This window comes from Pelobates fuscus, chromosome 1 (assembly GCF_036172605.1).
Source record: "Pelobates fuscus isolate aPelFus1 chromosome 1, aPelFus1.pri, whole genome shotgun sequence".
Lineage (NCBI taxonomy): Eukaryota > Metazoa > Chordata > Amphibia > Anura > Pelobatidae > Pelobates > Pelobates fuscus.
The window spans coordinates 207,587,820-207,608,883 of record NC_086317.1 but is presented as its reverse complement, the minus strand read 5'-3'; the positions used below and the strand labels follow the sequence as shown (position 1 = coordinate 207,608,883).

Below are 21,064 nucleotides of genomic sequence, written 5' to 3'. Positions count from 1 at the left end.
CAATTCACGTGACTTGCTGAGCTCTAAACACACGCATGTGGGAATTGCTTCCTGAGCGCCTGAGCGGGGACTGCCATTGGATCCGAGATCCCTGTTACAAAACCACTTTTGTTTATTAAGAGAAACGTCTGCAGAGTGTTTAATGGTAATGACTACTCGTTCATATTAAATAGCAGAGAACACATATTGCAATGGGCAGTGTTTTGACTCTAGTGTTTATAACTCGAGCAGTCTCTTTTCTTGCCTGGTGGTTGATTGGAGACCAATGATGTGCTATATTACTGGATACACGAGTTAGCATAGTTCTATGTCTATGTGAGTTAGGACCCGCTCTGTCCTCTGTGATTTTTGCCAGAATGTATTTAGTGGGAAGTAACTTTAAAATGGAGGCTTGCTCAAAGTAAACCTTTGTGGCTACACCAGTAACACACACATGCTGTGATAGAGATGCATACAGGGTAGACCTGGCACCTTGTATAGAGATTAAACTACACTATGCAAATGTATTATTATTGTATCCTACTTCTTGCAGTAATAGTATAAAACTTTTTTTCATTCTCATTAGAAACGTGAGACAAGTTGTGGTTTGTTTGCTTTGTAATCAGATTGGGCTAATAGTAGTTGACTGGCAGGTCAAACCTCTGGATGCATAATTTTTTTTTTTTTTGTCTGTCGTGTCTTGTTAGAAATTTCTACTTCTACATCTTTTTATTGGTGCATGCGGTCTACTTGGATAATGTTTTTTTTTTTACAAATGGGTTTGTAACTCTCTACCTGTTGTATCGGTCTGTTCTTATTGTGTTGTCTTTCCAAATTGTACAGCACTGCAGAATATGTTGGCACTTTATAAATGCCAGTAATAATAATAATAAGCACATCAGCGTATTGGGAATTGTGCCAGATGAGTTTCACATAGTTCTGGAGCAGGAAGCACCTATAGTGGCTGTTAGAAAGACAGCCAGTATAGGTGTTTTTAACGCTCCAATATTAATATTGCAGTTTCTACTAAACTGCCATGTTTTACATTGCTGGGTTAAAAAGACAGGACCAGTAGTGGTCTGACTGATTTTAGTGGTCCTTTAAAGGAATACTATCGGTACCCAAACCATATCATGTCAGTGAAGTAGTTTGGGTGCCATATGTCCCACCCCCTTAACCTTGCAGTTGAAAAAATTGCTGTTCTGCAGCAACGGCAGTGTTTACATTGCGGGGTTAACCTACCACTAGTGATAGCCACTAGACGTACTTCTGTAAAATAGCAGAGTAAAACTGTTACTGTAGTCAGATGGCCAAGCTTTCTGCTTTAGCCTCCCAGTGCTTTCCTATTGGATATGTTGAGACATCAATATTCAATGTTCAAAGAGGCGGAGCTTCCCTGACTAGACCAGCGAGGGAAGAAAAGATGAGTTGCCGTAACTTTATAATCCTGGCAACCCAGTCACCTAAAAGGTGACTAAGGCACCATAGGAAGGAATACACATTTGTATTCCTAATGATATAGTGTTCTTTTAAAGGCACACGGAGATGGACACATCATTAATTAACTTGGTGTTACATTACTGTACCAAAAATAATAAGAAAGTGGCTGAACCTTCTTTACAAATGGTTGTCCTCGCGTTGTTCTCAGTAGGAACACAGGGATATGCAGTTTATCTTTCTGCAAGTAATTTAAAGGAACGCTTCAAACACTATAACCTCTGCAGCACATTGTGGTGGTTATGATGGCCCTCCAACTGTATATAGTGAAACCACTGCAAGACCTATCTTATTGGCTGAGAATGGATCATCTAACTCTCACTGTCAATGACCTAGCCCTACACGACAGGGCTTAGCTCAAGGAGAGATATTGGAAGCTGCTAATTGAGGAACTTTCACGTTTTGGTTGGCTGTAGTGGAGGTGGGTGTGGTACCTTGTGCACCCCAGGCAATGAGACAAAATATGTACCCCTTTGCACCTTGTATTCTAATGTATATTCAAAACTTTGTGTTCAATAAAGGACATCTCATATTCAGTGTTTTTGTCCCCCTTGTGGACCCAGCACTATTAAAGCATTTGCGCCCCCAAAAAATCAAACGTGACTAAAACAGTTTGACTATTTACAATGGCAAGGGAGGGGCTCTCGGGCAGAGTGGCTGTTTTTTTGTTTTTGTATCTTGTGTTAAATTGGTTTAGCAGTAAAAGAACTTCAGTCAGTGAGAGGAAGAGGTAGAGAAAAATTCATCTGGTATGAGGAATTGTTACACATATAAGCATTTTCATTTAGCTACTTTATCACCAACCTCTGGCAAACCTGCTGGGTATATATTTTTCATTTTTTTCCCCATACATTTAATTTCATTGGAAATTTCACAGACCATATGTCTTCAACCACTTCAGAGACCCGATATTTGTATTCTACTACTGCCCACAAGTTCAACAGCACCCTGCATTTATACCTTTGCCAGGAGAGGTACAGCAGCTTTGTACAATCGTTTCAGCCTTCTGTGGGTGTCATCAGCATAGTGCACCTTATACTCCTCCAGACACAATGAGATCAGAGTCCACGGTCTGGATTACCCTTTTAATTTAGGAAAAACCTCAGTAATTTCACTGCAACAAATAGTTGTTCCTATCACATTGTAGTAGTCCATGTTGCCTGCGTAGAATGATTTTGACTACATAGTAGATCATGAAGGTGTTTCACTGGATGCATTTTGCAAAACATTACTGCTTACATTATTCTATTTTATACTTAATAGGAGTCCTTAATTTTACACAACATTAATCTAGAGATATTATTTTGCTAGTAGTATGCTACTAGCATATAATGTATATTATGCTAGTAGCACTTTATCTGACTCCACAAACATCTGAAGATCATATGTTTCTAATGAACACGGGCACAATGTGTAACATCTGTCGTTACATGTAATGGCCTTGATTTAATATTCTTGAATACAGTTTTCAAATGTATTAGTTTTGGACACACTTTTTAATTTTCTGTAAATATTAATATAAATCTAACAAATATATAAAAATATTAAAAGCACTATAGGCACGCAGGCCCCCCCCCCCGCCTCCCCCCGTTTTAACCCTGCAGCTGAAAACATTGCAGGCAATGAACGGCAATGTTTTTATTGCAGGATTAACCTGCCTTTGGTGACTGGCATAATGACAGCTGTTAGTTGCCCTTCCGCCCACATAGTGAAATAAAACTCCACTATTCAATAAAATAATCTCAGGGAGACCATCTGATTGGCACAACATTTTCCAATGGGCAAGCATTGAATTATCTCAGCCAAGGAGGTCTTACCAGCTGCGGACAGATTCGTGGGATGCAAGGTAAGTTAACTCTCTAGAAGTAAACCTTTGTGGGGGGTTTGGCTGGTTTTCATCTAAATGATGTCTATTTGTATTCCTAACCCTATAGTGGTTATTTAAATCATTTTAAAAGTCTATTGAAAAATGTTAAATTAAGACCAAAGATGACAGTAAACAAAACTATTGCCTACTTAACCATTTTTTTCCCTTCTCCTCACAGGGTGTTAATGTTTTAAAGTGACTAGTTTAAAACAACAGTTTTAATTCTGTTGTTGGAAAGCCATGGAAAATGTGCCAGAATTATATGAAATCTTCCAAGGAGAGGTAACTACTAAAGAATAGTTGTACATGGATTAAAATGTTACTTGCATTGCATTTGATCAGTGTTTTTAGTTCTCACTGATGTGGAATGTTCTCCCGTGTAACATATGGTTGGTCCGCAGGGCCAAAGGTGTGATCATCCATAATCCTCTGGTGCTTGCCGGACTTAGCGCTAGATTGTCTTTTGTTGCAAATTTCCCAAGTGTAGCTCCTAAAGTGAGCTTTTAATCGGGTCAGTGATTGACTGACTAAAACCTTGCAACCAATCCTAGTGGTTCTTAAGCTTTATTTTTTATTTTAAATTTAATTTATGATATAAATCTATGTGTAGAAGGAGTCTATGGAATGTTAGCTCCTCTCTCAGCATTCTTTTGAAATATGTACAGTCTGCCGTCAACCAGCCACTCTAAGCTTAACAAAACCCATGTCTAAACCTGTTTTAGAGAGGTTAAAGGGAAACTATAGTGCCAGGAAAACATACTAGTTTTCCTTGCCATATAGCTTCCCACATCCCTAGGCGCTGGTTTAAGTCGGCCTTTTCTACAACACCGCCAACATCAGCCGGCGGGGAAGACCTAATGCACATGAGCTAACTTGGTGATGTGCACTTTCAAAAGTACATTTTTTCTACTGCTACTTTTGTTCCTGCTCTACTTTGGTTTCCGGATCTCTGAATCCAGTGGATCCAGCTTAACCCCCCTATAAGATTAGGGGTGGCACCTTGAATGCACATTTATAATCTACATCTTGTGAGTGCTTCTGATAGCGTGTCTTTTGTAACATGCATATTATGGTCTTCACTATGTATTGTTAATCTTTTATAGGTATAGACAGCGTTTTCCCCCTATCTTTTGTATACATTTGCACTTTCAAAAGTGCCTGTTTTAGACCATATTATCCCTTTCAGTCAGTGTTTTTTTAGGGCTGTGTTTTAAGTTAAATTGAAAAATATTCTGCACACAAATAATGTAATTATGGAACACTGTTATGGCTTTATAACATTTCACATCCCCAAAGGTGTTTGAAATTATCACTGCATGTTTTAAAAAAAATATAAAATTTAAAAACCACATTAATGATTAGTAATCATACATTTTGGTGAATTGGGCTGTGTAAAGTGATCATTCGTGATGCCAATTGTACATGCAAGTAGTTCAGCTCTTTGTCAGAGAGAGAGCATTCAGACGACATCATGTGTGCAGATAAAATTAATACAGGTAGCCCAGAAAAACTTAATGACTGACTGCTCTGCGTGGCTGTCTTATAGCTGCAATGATTTTAACAAATAACTGCAGCTACAAGTGACTCTCAGAACTTGAGTGAGTGCAGGATATTATCTGCATCATAAACTTTGCAATAATGCAGCATTGCAGTTGTGCTTGGAGTACTTAAAAGGCTTTAACCCCTTAGTGACCAGACCGGTTTTCAATTTTCTTCCCGTTAAGGACCGGGGCTGTTTTTCCATTTCTGCTATGTTTGTGTTTAGCTGTAGTTTTCCTCTTACTCATTTACTGTACCCACACATATTATATACCGTATCTCGCTATTAAATGGTCTTTCTAAAGATACCATTATTTTCATCATATCATATAATTTGCTTTAAATTATTTTTAATAAAATACGATGAAAAAAACACACACCTTTTCTAACTTTGACCCCCAAAATCTGTTAGGCATCTACAACCACCAAAAAACACCCGTGCTAAATAGTTTCTACATTTTGTCCCTAGTTTAGAAATACCCACTGTTAACATATTCTTAGCTTTATTTTTGCAAGTTACAGGGCAATAGTACAAGTACCGTATTTATTCGAGTATAACGCGCAATTTTTTTTACCAATTTTTAATTTAAAATTAGGGGTGCGCGTTATACTCGAATAAATATACCTCCCAGGACCGCCGGGCTCATTACAAGCCCGGCGGTCCTGGGGGGGGGGGGGGGGGGGTGGGCAGCAAGCGTTTACTCACCTCAGTGCAGCTCCTCCAGCTTCCCTGTGTAAATCTCACGAGACCCGCGGCCAGCTCTGACGCTCTGACATCGTCAGAGCTGGCCGCGGGTCTCGCGAGATTTACACAGGGAAGCTGGAGGAGCTGCACGGAGGTGAGTAAACGCTTGCTGCCCGCCCCCCCAGGACCGCCGGGCTTGTAATGAGCCCGGCGGTCGGTATTATCTTGCACCCACTCGAATATTTATTCGAGTATAACAAGCACCCTAATTTTAGATTAAAAATCGGTACAAAATGTTATACCGATTTTTAATCGAAAATTAGGGGTGCGCGTTATACACGTGTGCGCGTTATACTCGAATAAATACGAGTATAAAATCAAAATTAACAATAGTTACATTGTAACTGATATTTGTTAGAAATCCCTGAATAGCCCTTCACATGTATATATTTTTTAAAAGAAGACAACATAAGGTATTAAACTTGTGGTATTTTGACTATTTTCATGCAACCATTTTACCACCAATCTATGCCAAATTAAAAAAAAAATTAAAATAAACAATTGCTGATTATATATATATATATATATATATATATATATATACACACACATATATAATGCGTATGTATATGTACGTGTGTGTGTGTATATATATATATATATATATATATATATATATATATATAATCAGCCGCAGGGGGACTGTCTGGGATGCCAGGCAAGTCCCCACATCGCGATCGCCGGCGAGGGATCGCCAGCAATCAGGTTAGTGCATAGTTTGCCATGGAGTTCATTAGCGACCAGTTTTTTGTCTGACGTACCCGGTACGTCCGCAGTCGGGAAGGGCTTAAAGGGATTCTATAGTGTACAAAGTTGTATTCCTTACACTATAGTTCCCTCTGGCATGGAAAGGGTTCTTTGTTTACTCTCCAAATTCCAGCGCTGATCTCCCTCAGTGCTGGGTCAGCATTCCACCTACTCTGACATCATCCGATGGAAGAGGGCTAGTGCGAGAACATTAGACACTGCCCATAGTAAAGCATTGCTTCATTGCATTCCTATGGGGATTTTACTGATGCTGGACGTCCAGCGTCAGTTAGGTGACCAAAAGTCGGTTAGCCAACATGAAGTGTCTGACAGCCACTAGAGGCAGTCTTAGTCCTGCAATTTAGTCACTGCAGATTCTCTAAAACTGCACCCAGACCACTTCAGTGAGCTAAAGTGTTGTAGGTGCCTATTGTGTCCCATTAAAATAGATGTTCACTATATTTTATTTATGTTTATTTAGAGTGGTGATTAGCAAGCAGCTAGAAAATACTACTTGCTAATGGGATCAGCTGGGAGCTAGGTGAATATTTTTTCAAAATGTTCCCTGTAAGCTAAAACGTTTACTTCTTTGTGTAAGAGGACCAAAGATTTTTGATTTCGTTTTATCCTCAGGTTGCAACAATAACAGACTATGGAGCATTCATTAAAATTCCTGGATGTCGGAAGCAAGGTAAGCACCACTTAATACAGACACATACACCTTTAAAGAGAACTGCAGCTTAAAGGGCCAGTTTTATATCCACCCCTGCAAGAAGCCCCATTTAATGTGAAGATTGCAGATTAAAGGTACAGACTGAGAATCAGAAGCTATTCTACCGGATTTCCTTCATCTTAGTTACTACATTATTAATTTACTATAACAATGTTACTATTTGTACCTGTAGTACACTCTATAATTTTGTACTTGCAGCTACATGTAATTAATAATAATCTGACCAATAGTATTCTGGTTGGCAAATATTGTAATTGTATTAGACAAATGGCAGGTCTGCTCAACCATTCACCCTTCCACCTCCCTCCCTTGCCACTACTAGCCATCCATTCCTTTAAATACCTGTGTTTCTCTACTCTTTAGGGACAGTTTTACATCCACCCCTGCATGAAGCCCCATTTAATTTTACTCGGCTCAACCCACCTACCCTAGTTCATTGTACCTATATAGCATGCTCTTCCAGCTGTTTGGAACTCGAGGCAATCTCCTCCTTATTACCTTCACATGCTATCAGCTGCTGCAGTTATACCATTAACTCTCTATGCCATCTCATACAAATTCCTCTGTTACCTTTTGTTTCATCTCCACAGTTTAACCTTTAGAATGTAAGCTCACGGGGAGGGCCCTCTACCTGTTGTATTGGTCTGTTCTTATTGTGCTGTCTTTTCCAATTGTACAGCGCTGCGTAATATGTTTGGCGCTTTATAAATACCAGTAATAAATAACTACCAATATTTAGTAAATAAAATAGTTTTACATGCCAGTTGGATAAAAGGTTATTTCCCTTTCCATGCAAAACAAAATTGACAAAACTCTATCAGGATTATTTACTAAAGTGAGAATTCAAAGTGAATTGCAAATTTAGAGGGGCATCTAGACCACTTTATCTCATTGAGGCACTGTCTTTGTCCCCTTAACCCTTCAATCTAATACATTGCAATGTTTGAATTGCCAGGTATTGCCATTAGAGGCTATTCTTGCATCTACACATACCTGCATCTAAACATACCATACAGGCTACATAGATCCTTTCCTTTTTAAGTTACCAGCACGCTTGTTTTTTTTCACATTTCACTTTTTTGTTAACTTTTTACGTTTCTTGACTGTCGAGTTCACATGTTTTGTGCAGTACAACATAGTACTGAATAAAGAGACTTTTATATTTATATTATCTTTTGCCCTCTGAGTTGCCACTCTTGTTGTGGGTAAGTCCTTGAGGGACTTCTGGGGAACGGATATTCGCATGCTGTCTGCACTCGTTGTCTCTGTTCTTCCTTTAGCTCCCTGAGGTATCCTCTTTCTTCTTTTGATTTATCTGGGTTCACGCCCGATTCTACCCACGCAGTCCTATTTTTGACTTTAGGGTCAAGCTTGCCTTGCCCCTAAGGTCTTTTCTACTTTTTTGGCATGGAACCTCCTGGCGGTGTTTGAGTTATTGAGTAAGCTGAATTTACAAAGAAATCATTTAATATATTTATTTTAAACTCTTCACAGGCCTTGTTCACAAAACACAAATGTCAGCTTCTCGGGTGGATGTACCCTCAGAAATAGTGGATGTTGGTGAAAGAGTATGGGTGAAGGTTATTGCTAGAGAGGTATGACAAGTCTAATGTGTTTTTGTTACATGTATTTCCTTTGAATTTATTCACTACAGATTTCCTTTATGACCGTGTATATCATGGTTCTTAGTCACAAATTTGTATACAATCACGCCTATTTTTACATCAATGTTCCTGTGTGATAAAGTGAGCCTTAAAGCGGCAGTATATCTTTTGACTGTGTTTGGATTTCAGTGATTTAATCTTTATGAAATACTCATTTTGTGGAACGGGAGAGTGACAGTGTCCCCTTTTATCTTTGTCAGTGGTTAAATTATTATTGATACATGTCAGATGTAATTGGAAGATAATCAATATGATCTAGTAAATATGTACTAAACAGGTTAATTTCATAGGGAAACATTTATTAGAATAATAGACTGGATAGACACACTTTATTAAAGTTGTGGTGACTCTAAGAAGTGATGAAAATTGTTTACTGGTTTTAATAAAATATTAAATTAAAGCGGCACTATCACAGTTTGTGAACTATGCCGAATTTTTAAAGCCCCTGACTGTGACATTGCTGCTGGTGTCCAATCACAGATGCCGCCATCCTTCAGTGATGTCACTGCTGTACTTTCGCGTATGTGAGGGGGAAGGGGATGTGACAGTGCTGCTTTAGTTGGTTATTGTTTTGTTTTGTACAAATAGCTGTATGCCTTTGAGACCTCACTATATCCTCCTGTGAAAATTAACTTATTTCTAGACAAAAGATGTAAAGGAAAAAATTTCCCTGTCTATGAAGGTTGTTCACCAAGGAACTGGGAAAGATCTGGATTCAAACAATGTAGCGCTGGAGTAGGTGAACTTTTTATTATCAGTTCTCTTTATTTGCTATATTACTTTTTTTTCCTTTGCTTTTTCTCTCTTGTTTTCTACATCACTCACATTACGGTACAAAAAGTGCCTTGCATAGATAACGTGTTCCATTCTCACATTTGCAACTCTCATCAAACCACGAAGTGAATGCAGACTTAAAGAAATACTTTAAGCATAAATTCTATAAAGCATAGTTACATAGTCTAAAAATCTACTTCACTCATTCTCACATCTTTCAGCAGATGGTGTACAGATCAAGCTCCTGCAGTGTCCCTGCATTGGAGATTTTAATTATCCAAGCATTGGCTGGGCCAGCAGAACTACTATTACAGTTAATGGAAAAAGGTTTTTGAATCTGTCACATGACCCTTTCATGCCTCAAATAGTAGAAGCACCAACTAGACTAGATACTTGTCTTCATAGTGTAATACCTAATATTTTGTAGTTATTTTAATAACTAATAATATTGACTTTTTTTTTTCAAATATTCATGTTTGGGAGCACTTGGAAAAGAGTGGACCTAATATGGTATCATTTGAAGTCAACTCATACAAATACATTTATGTAGGCTTGGCGAAATGTTTAATTTTAATAGGATAATCTTTGCAACTAATATGTAAGATGTAGGGCATCTTTGCAACTAATTGACTGGCAAATGCACAGAGGATTAATGGAATGTATTTAAAATAAATTTAGTCTATGTGAGTGTTTATGCCATGGTCTATACATTGAATGTTTTTAAGAATTCATTTAAATAAAAATATTTGTTTCAAGGAAAAGATAACAGCATTTTTGATGAGCATTAAACACCTACTATGGCTGTTTATTATGTGCGGTGTGAGGCCATTGCAAAGTCCAGTATAAAGAATGTTATTCTGTATTTTACAAAAATTACAAATAAGTGATTCAACACAGCAAGGTTATAATTAATACAACTATGAGTGGAGTTAGACAAACCTTGCTACTTTCATTTTTTGCTTGCACAAAAGGTCATTCAATTATTAAACAATAGGGAAAGGGCATTTAAAACATCTCATAAAAGCATCTCATAGCAAATATAAGCATGCCAGTATGGCTTGCAAAAGGGTGATTATATGGGATTGTCAGGGTCCCGCTTGCGGCTGTGAGGGGAGGCTGCCAGCCGCTCGCAGCACTCACCCTTAGTTCTTCGCCGCCCGCGGTCTCCCCTTCCTATGACTGTTGGCGAGCGGCATCCTCACAGCCTCGGACGCTGCACGCTGGGAGACCGCGCATTTATGCAAACGCCGGGGTCAGCCATGTGACCCGGCGTTAAAGTTACAGTATGACAATCACAGTGGGAGGTATAGATATCTCCCACGTGTGATTGTTAATTCTGATTGGAAGTTATCCAATCAGAATTAACCACAGGATTTAAATACTTACCTTTCCTGTTGTGGTCTTTGGTTACCTGTATTGCTGTTTGCTTGTGTTTCTCTCTGGTTACCGATTATTTGGCTTGTTTCTCCGACTCTCCTGTATTCTCCATCCCTTTGACCTCGGCTTGTTTCACGTTCTCCTGTTTTCTGGCTCCCCTTACTCGGCTTGTCTCCTGACTATTCTTGGTGTGCTTAACCTGGCCATTCTAAGGACCGGTACAGCACCTTTTCCTCTCTGTGACCTGTTAGCGTGTTAGGTTCCCCGAATCGTGACAGGGATAAACTAGAAACTAGAGAGCTCATAGTCAGAGAGAGCAAGACCAACCCCAAAATGTTTTTATGTTCATAAATGCCAAAAAGTATTGATCCATTGGAATCTAAGATGGATGTGTTAATCAAGGAGTAAAAGGCAGAAATGAGAAACAATTTTTTTTTCTTATCTATATAGAGAAGAAAAATGTATTGCTGTAGATTTGCAAAGGCCTTATAGCAAATAGGTGACTAACCCAGGATAAAGTACTACAAGAATTAAAGTTAATGTAAACAAAGATGTTATGGTAGTGTAGAAATGCCCATACAACTTTAATCTTTCAGGATACTTTTCATTCAGGAATTGTGCCATAGAATAGGAGAACAGTGGATGTGGTGATTATATTTAAAAAGGATTCATAAGATCAACCTGAAAACTACAGACCTGTGAGGTTTTCATCTGTGGTTTGGAAAGGACTGTTATTCGGGAATTCATTATGAACCACAATACTATTAGTAGAAATCAAACGGGTTTTATGGAAGACAGGTAATAGTAGAGTAGTTGAAAATGGAAAACTTTCAATTTGGACTAAATGTAGTAAGTGGGGTGCTTCAGGGTTCTTTCCTGGGCCCACTTCTCTTTAGTCTGTTTATAAATGATCTTGAAATGGACATTAAAAATCATCTGTCATTGTTTGCAGATGACGCAAAACTAGGTAAGATAATACAGTCTGGGGGGGCGGAGCCTGGCAGCCATGCCGAGCAGACGCATGCAACATGGGCTCCGAGGCAAAAGATAATACAGTCTGAACATGAAATATCTCTCTACAAAGAGATTTGGATACATTGTAAGAGGCAGATGAGATTCAATACATATAATAATAAAGTTGTGCATTTCAATAAAGAACCCACAAGCCACTTATACATTATATGGGGTTGAATAATGGATAACCGTAAATGAAATGGATTTGGGAACAATTATAAATGAGGACTATAAACTAGGCAACAGTGTACAATGCCGCTTCAACATTGCAAAGACTAGTAGGGTGCTTTCCTGTATAAAAAGGGGTATTGAATATAATTTTTATTCTTATTAACTCCGGGCCCGAGCTCCAAAAAAAGGCATTAAACCCAAAAGCAGACGGCTCCAAAGTTGGATTTTTCGACATATTGAAATGGAGAATCACCCCATCTCCAATCTGATACCAGATAGAGGCCAACCGCATACCGGGAGCACCAAAGCGGACAGACCTGGCCTACTCGCCATCACAAGCCTGGACATAGGCGGCACATGAGTGATATCCGGCAGCCGGTAAACTACCCAGATGGGAAAGCACCCCGGAGACACCTACCTCTGTAGAGGGCCACGCTGGTGCGGGATGTGGCCCAGCTCCTCCCCCTGGCCGGTGGGGGTAATCCCGGCCTCATGGGGACAGTACACACCAAGGCGAAAGCTTCCGCACTGGGACCACACTGATCTTTTGTACTGGCAAGGGCTGCAAAAATGAGGGCCACCAGAAAACCAGAACAAAGGGACACTAGCCTCCAGATTGCTCCCGATGCTGAACCCTACACCCCGGATGATAGGAGATTGGGGGTCCCCGCTCGCTCAGTCAGGGACATGCTGGTCCGCCGTCGTGATCCTCAAGCTACTCACCTGCTGCCTGTAAGCAGGCCCCCCTCAAAACCAAGAGGTGGTGGCTTAAGAGTCCCCATCACTGTGAGCCCTACTGGGGCGGGTTCTGGGACTTGCGGCAGACCGGTACCTGCGGGCTGGATACTCCCTGCTCTGGATAAGTGGCCGGTGAGGGGTGAGACATGTGGAGGCACTTTACACGACTTACAGGAACCTGCTATTGCGGTGGAGGTGCAGGAGACGGCCAGTCGGTGGACTCTGAGGGGCTGTGGGCACCTAGACTGTGCCGAGGGATTCATGTGGGGAATCACTGACTGGCGCGGGGGCTGTACGGTGGATCCGCATCCTCAGGGACCAGCACATTGAACTTTGTGTATGCTTCTCTGGCTGTTGAGTGTTGACCCTTTGTCCCGCTGCAAACCATTCAAAGTTCACCCCATTTATTATTTCCTTTATTTTATTTATATATATATATATATATATAGATATATATATCTTTCATGCCACTTCAGTTATGATTTTAATCTTTGATTGTCAATATTGCAATAACTGGAAACGCAAAGTCCCACATATCACTGTTGCTTCAGCACAATGTCCTATCTCGCCTACTCAGACTATGTTCTACTATGCTCTGAAGTGGTTTATATTTTAGTCTCCCATCAGCTTAATGCTATCGCATGACTGCTTTCCATGCGATAATGTGCTGAGTTTCGCATTTACCCATGTTTAATTTAGCTCTGACCTATATTTGCTTGCAATAAGACTTGAATAGCACAGTAATTTCAGTATATAAGAATGCCGGATTTCTTTTTTATAGGGCTGTGTTTTAGCCATTATGCTAACTATAGTAATGACACACTCATTACCCTTTGTTACCTGGAAACAAAATCCAGTGTATCACTGTTGCTTCAGTACTTGTTATGTTACGCTTAAGTTTATGACTTCACCCTAAAACTAGCTGCATAATAAAGAAGTATTTAATTCAAAAAAAGTTTTAAGATGGGATATATACAGGGTCAGTACCAGCCACAAGGTACCTTTCTGTTCATTAGCGGGAATATACAAGAAGTCAGCCATAGAGATGTGCAATTCATTTTATTTATTTATTTATTTATTTTTTTATTATTATTATTTACCAGTACAGGCAGACAAGCATTTCAAACAATATTCTAAAATGATAATATTATCATAGACACAAGGTTGGCATGAAACATCAAACTGTGTGTTAGAGTTAAAAAAAAATAAGACTGAGATACTTGAACAAAAGATAGACAAGATATCTACAGTGGTTATGGCTCATGTATAAATGCAACTCTTTGTCCACTGACTCCAAAATGGATAATTTTTTTCACAAACATAATTAACTTTCCCATCCAGAACGAAGAGGGTAGAAAAAACAAGGAGGGGAGGGTTTCCGTTTTACCCTATTGTTGTATGCAAAATCTCTCTGTTGCATGTACCTAAAATAGTCACCTATAGTCATTAAAGCCAGTGCCTTCAGGTCATTGAATGATCTAGACACATTTGCCTCATGTAGATGCCAGTACCTCCTCAAACCTGTATATTCCAGGCGTCTGAAATCTCTCGCCCTCAGCCCGGGTTCAAAAGCTTTTCTTATGCAGATAATTTGTTAGGGAGATGAAGTGTGTTTTAAGGAAAATAAAGTTCCAGATTGAATTTAGTACGTATGCTCGGTCTGTCAATGAGCAAAGATTCCAGGTCAACCTTTCTATGCCACATAATTGTGTCAGCTGTGCAGCGAGGTAATAAAGGTGTAAATATGGGAGGACAAGGTCCCCTTTTGTCTTTGAGGGGTATAGTAATTGCCTATATATCCTGTGCTGCTTACGTTTCCATATGAAATCATCTATCATACTCTGGAGATGGGTTAAGTACTTTTTTTAGTTACTTTCCCTGGGGGTGCTTGGAAAAGAAGAAATAATCTTGGCAATTCATTCTATTTATCCTGTAATCTACTTATCCGTGAGATTGAAGATGTACAATTCTCTACCAAAAGAGGTTTTGTTTTTAATTAAAATGTTTGAGAATGGTTGAACAAAGTTGTTCTGGTGCCCCGAAGGTGTTCTGGTGCCCAAACTTAAACCTATCCTATCAGCAGTGGTTTCGTATCTGGTAGTTCAAATATTATCATTCTGCTATAGATGTCAATCTTGTCATCGTACAATATTGTCTTTGGAGCCAAAAATTGTTAGCGGTCCGACCTGGTCATGCTGTCTACTTGTTTCTGCCTAGAATGTAGATATTGTGTTAGTGCCCATATTCCTGGTATGAATTTTTTTTTTTTGTATATGTACTTATTTAGTAATATTCACACACATGCATAGTGGAGGAGCGTTCATTTTAAAACTGCACCTTGCAAAGTATAAATTTCTCTCAGACAGGATGAAAGAAAAAAGAGGGAGTTCAGAGACTACAGCAAGCAGAAGATTGTTCTTGAAGCTGTCCTGAACACTGTGTGCAAAAAGTGCGGCTGTAAAGGTTGGTTTGCCTTTTTATTTTTATTTTTTAATTGTTTCACAAAACAACAAAACAATGTTGTTACATTGTTTTCATTGTTTCACAAAAGAATGGTGATGCCTTCTTGAATTACATAGATATTCGCCAACATGGTGTTCGTTCTTTAGGTTGCGTAACAGGTTTGATTGTTTTGCAATTGCAGTAATAATGTATATAGGTTATATAATGTAAGAGACTTTGTATTTGCCTTTGTTGTAATCTGTCAAAGTATGCCTATTGAAGGGTACTTGAAATGTATTTTCTGTACACCGGTCTATCCAATATTGTGGATGTAAATAATATTAGTTTACTATACAGCCAAAAGATGGAAAGTGGGTTATGTTGGGGTATGAGTTTTGTTATGTAAGGTAACAAATACACGAACCAATGGGGTTTATTCAAGAAATATGGAATTGTAGCAAATCTGTGACTTGATGAGTGGGGGAATATTTTGGTTTTCATTTCGCTACGTTTCAGTGGTTTCATGAATAAATCCCTGTGTTCTTGTATCAAATGTGACAAAGTTTAAAGGCATATTATAGGGTCAGAAATACCTATGATATTAATAGCATGATTTTGGTCACCGGCCCTCCTTTTTAAATAGTGTAAAACTCACCCTTATTCCAGTGCTGCGTGGGTCTTCTGGCACTGGCCCCGTCCCTGGCTGAGATAGCCAATTCTGATGATCTCAGCCAAGGAGGCAGGGTGGGTTAACACCGCTAAACGCCACACTGCCCAATCAGCATATCCTCTTAGAGATGCATGGAATCATGCATGTCGATGGGAAAAGTTAAGCATCTCCATGCAGAGGGGGGAGATACTGTGCAGCACTGACTTAGAAAGCAAGTGGCCATCTGAGTGACTGACACTAGAGGTGTTTCTAGGCTGTAATGTAAACACTGCCTTTTCTCTGAAAATGCAGTGTTTACATTAAAATGCCTGCAGGGACTGACTATACTCACCAGAACCACTACATTAAGCTTTAGTTGTTCTGGTGACTATGGAGTCATTTTAAACATGCCTGTCCTAAACCTGCAGAATACTTAGATCTTGATCTTCCATTAGTACACATTTCCATGTCCAGCTCCCTTAGACATATGTACATCCACTCTGTGCCACCAAATGGATGCCAGCATACTCCATACCACTGTGTCACCAAAATAAAAAACTATTTTGTGTCAAAAGTACATATCTATGCCCACTTGTGTTCTTCTACCCTACTACGGCTCACTTCGTGCCATCATCACTCCAAAAGTCTCTTGACCAACATACATAACCCATTCAAGCTCCTTCTCTGTGCCTCCATCATATGGTAGTCATACTGTACTCAAAAATACACACCAACATACTAATACCTACAGTATGCTTCAAGCACACATCTAGACCCACTGTTTGTTGCACTAGAGAACGTCCTGCATCTTTCCTGCAGACCAGCACTCCAAGGTTCCCTGTTGGTCAAAAGTATACCAGTCGTTGCCCCATTATACTCAAACCAATCTTACCCACCAACAGACAACAGCATACCTACTTGGTTCCACCAATTTCCACAGTATAGTCAGGCTCACTCTATGCCACTGTCAGACAACACCACATACGTGCCATACCCAGGCCATCTAAAGGCTTATTTTAACAATGCCCTTAGGGAAGTGGGCAATACCTGACACTTTGCTATAAAGAGGCAGTAAAATACAATTTTAATAATTAGCACGTATCACTCTATCTCCAAATCCTTGCCATTAGAATTTTATTAACTTGTCATCTTTCAATATTTTGCAGGACACTTTGCTAATGACTGTTTTACGCAGCCAGGAGGAACTAAATATAGTTTATTGCCAGAAGAGGAAGAATATGCTGGGAAGGATCCCAAACAGTCTGTAGACAGGCCAGCCAAGAAGAAAAAAAAGGTAAAATAAGCCCAGATTGCATATGTTGCTGTTCATAACTACGTTTGCACACCCACCCATTGGATTAGCTGAAATCGGCAAGGAGCTGGGACGGGAGCAGGGCCAAACGGCGACTTGGCCAATCAGCACTTCCTCAAAGAGATGCATTGTATCAATGCATCTCTATGAGGAAGTTCAGCGTCTCCATGCAGAGTGTGTGCAGCACTGCTCCAGGAAGCACCTCCAGTGGCCATCTGAGGAGTGGCCAGTGGAGGTATCCCTAGGCTGTAATGTAAACACTTTGTTGCTGCAAGGAATGATTATACTCACCAGGACAACTGCATTAAGTTGTAGTTGTTCTGGTCCCTTTTAACTTAACTGCCACTAATTAATCACTTAACAGTGAAATATTGTAGAATGGAAAAAGGTGGCAAAAGTGATTTACCAAGAGCCATTTAAAAGATTGCCAGCTTGTCAGTAACTGATTGCAACATTCATAGCAACAGGTCCTTTTTATTTTGTCAAGGAAATGTTACACTCTTTGTTTCCTAGACTTTTTCAGAAATAGTGAGTCGTGATTTGCAGGCTTGGATTTCCAGGCTTTGATTTACCAGTTGCTAAGAAATCATAAGGAATATTAACTGATGGAGAAAGCTCTGCATTTTTACTGATATTTCAACCTAATCTCCAGCTAATCTATAGAAGGAGCCATTATGTACAGGTTTTTAAAGGGGCAGTCTTCGCAACAGAATAACTACAGCGCAATGTAGTAGTTGGGGTGTTAGAAGTCACTATGTCAGGGATAAGCAACCTTCAGCACTGCAGATGTTTTGGACTACACCTCCCATGATGCTTTGCCAACATTATGGGTGTTAAAGCATTGTGGGAGATGTAGTCCATAACATCTGGAGTGCCAAAGGCTGCCTACCTCTGCCCTATGTCAATGTCCCATAGTTAGTACTCAAGCCGTTTCTAACAGTCTGACACATACCTTGGTCCCACTGCCATCTTTTCACGAATGCAGAATTCCCTACTTTCTTAGTAATGACATCAATTCTATCTGTCTTTGGATGAAACTCATGGGCTGAAAATGTCACTCTTAGAAATATTCACCTTCTACATTTTCTTTATAATATATATATATATATATATATATATATATATATTAATTTCGTCTCCATCCGGACCGAAGGTATTTGCTATGAGGCATATTTAAAAAAATAAGAACTTCTGGCACCATGACCACAACAATGCTTAATTACTGCATTTAAGCTATGAGTTTAAAGCATGTTCCTGTTATGCCTTATCATTCATATGAAAATGTATTATTATTATTATTATTGCCATTTATATAGCGCCAACAGATTCCGTAGCGCTTTACAATATTATGATGTAACTATAAATAGGACAATTACAAAAAAACTTACAGGAACAATAGGTTGAAGAGGACCCTGCTCAAATGAGCTTACAGTATATAGGAGGTTGGGTATAAGACACGTTAGGACAGGAAATATCAATCAAATAGGGTGGGAGTGAAGCAGAGCTGGAGGAGAGAGTAAAGCACTGCCCTATAGGAGAGAGCAAGAAAAAAAAAGTTAGAGGGGTTATTTACTAAACAGGGTATTGAAAAATGTAAACAAAGAAAGTTACATTGAAAAATAACTGAGCTGGGGAACCTTCCATCTGTTACTTTTGTCTGAAGTTTAAAACTGGGTATTGAATAAACCCCCTGAGTCTGTTGGCTGCATCTGCTTTGTGTTAATTCCTGAAAAATTCAGATGACTTGTGAACTGCCTCTTTGAGTGACAGAAATATTTTCTCAATTGCTTAGATCCACTTTTCCCTACTAGCTGTGATCTACCTGTTTTGATTTTAGGAAAAAAACCGAAAAAAACATAAGAAAGGGAAGCATGACTCGGACTCTGACAGCTCAGATAGTTCTGATTCTGACAGCTCAGACTCTGAACCATCCCGAAAAAAGGGCCGCCATGATGACAAGAGCAAGAAAGCCTCAAAGAAAAAGAAGAGGAAACACAAGAAACAGAAACACAGAGAGCATGGCAAGGATGAATAATTGCTGTTTTTGGTTGTTTTAACTGCCTTGTGAAGTCAACTATGAATTAAGGGTTAAGTTGCCAATTTTTGCTAGCCATGTATACCTGAATGGATGCCAGAATACTTGAATTGGGCGTCCTGAACTAATGACCGGATCTCAGTAAACCTTTTTGTGCTGCAGTCCATGAGTAAGCTGATAGACGGATCATTGACACAGGCCCAGTATAATGTGTCAAGAGCAGACAGTTGAATTTTTTTTTTCCTCTCCCATCCAAATTGCACATAAATTTTTGGCCATGAAAAATTGATCATCTCAGCTCTCATGGACTAACTTCAAATTAAAGAATTCCTGTTGGCCACTGATGAAATGTGTGTAAAAAAATTACCATGGAAAATGTCCAGTATTTTTGGAATATAAACATGCACTCATATATTTTACAAAATAAAACAATCTGCTGAATGTCTTACACCATTTATTATATCTGATCTCCTTTTGTCTATTACCCCTGCCATTGTTTCTTTCCCTGCCCCAACTGGACTTTTTTAGAGGATCTTCTATCTAATTTGACACCCAGCAGCTCATAGCTCCCAGCAAGCTTTTTGCACCCCCTCCTGCAGGTCCCCTGGACATTGCTCCCCTAAGAGTATAGGATACAGGCAGTCTTTGCTAGACAATCATTTATTTGATTTACTTTTACACCATAGGGGTGACACACTTGTATATATTAGCCAATTAGACACACTATTACTTGTTTTCAACCATAGAATTGAAATTAGTTTACATCATAGAGGTGATACACTTGATATATGAGGTTATATTTATACGTAGTATGTGAATATTTGTTTACATACACTTTTATCCTTTTAATTGTCCACAGGGTAGTCCCTTAATATACATTGAACAGTGTTTGATACAACTTCTTATTTAGAGCTGAATCTCTTTATTGTATTATATGCCAACTACCGTATATACTCGAGTATAAGCCGAGTTTTTCAGCCCATTTTTTGGGCTGAAAAACCCCAACTCGGCTTATACTCGAGTCAAGGTCTGTATTATGGCAATTTACATTGCCATAATACAGACTGGGGGAGAGGGGGGCTGGCAGAGCTGCAACTTACCTGTTCTGCAGCTCCTGTCAGCTCTCTCCTCCTCCGCGCCGTCCGTTCAGCACCTCGGTCAGCTCCCAGTGTAAGTCTCGCGAGAGCCGCGGCTCTCGCGAGACTTACAGTGTGAGCTGATAGAAGAGCAGAACGGACGGCGCAGAGGAGGAGAGAGCTGACAGGAGCTGCAGAACAGGTAAGTTACAGCTCTGCCAGCCCCCCTCTCCCCCCCACTGAACTACCACTGGACCACCAGGGAAGGAGAGCCCCCCTCCCTGCCATGTATCAAGCAGGGAGGGGGGACGAAAAATAAATAAAAATAAAATAAAATAAAATAAGAAATAATAATAAAAAATAATAATAAAATAAAAAAGGGGGTATAAGGACCACTGTGGGAGGGGGGGGGTATAAGGACCACTATGGGAGGGAGGGGGGGTATAAGGACCGCTATGGGAGGGGGAGGGGTATAAGGACCGCTATGGGAGGGAGGGGGGGATAAGGACCACTATGGGAGGGAGGGGGTGGGATAAGGACCACTATGGGAGGGAGGGGGGGTATAAGGACCGCTATGGGAGGGAGGGGGGGTATAAGGACCGCTATGGGAGGGAGGGGGGGTATAAGGACCGCTATGGGAGGGAGGGGGGGATAAGGACCACTATGGGAGGGAGGGGGTGGGATAAGGACCACAATGGGAGGGAG

At 39.8% G+C, this 21,064-nt stretch overlaps 1 protein-coding gene across 1 annotated transcript; it reads left to right on the top strand.

Annotated features, from left to right (window-relative positions):
- The first annotated feature begins 32 nt into the window (after window positions 1–32).
- ZCCHC17 (zinc finger CCHC-type containing 17) lies at window positions 33–19,724 on the top strand. The gene is made up of 8 exons (XM_063453963.1): window positions 33–145; window positions 3,522–3,625; window positions 7,008–7,065; window positions 8,602–8,702; window positions 9,415–9,506; window positions 15,208–15,308; window positions 17,103–17,230; window positions 19,086–19,724. The coding sequence occupies exons 2-8, from the start codon at window positions 3,584–3,586 to the stop codon at window positions 19,281–19,283; spliced, it is 720 nt and encodes a 239-aa protein (XP_063310033.1). The 5' UTR covers window positions 33–145; window positions 3,522–3,583; the 3' UTR covers window positions 19,284–19,724.
- The last annotated feature ends 1,340 nt before the right edge of the window (window positions 19,725–21,064 follow it).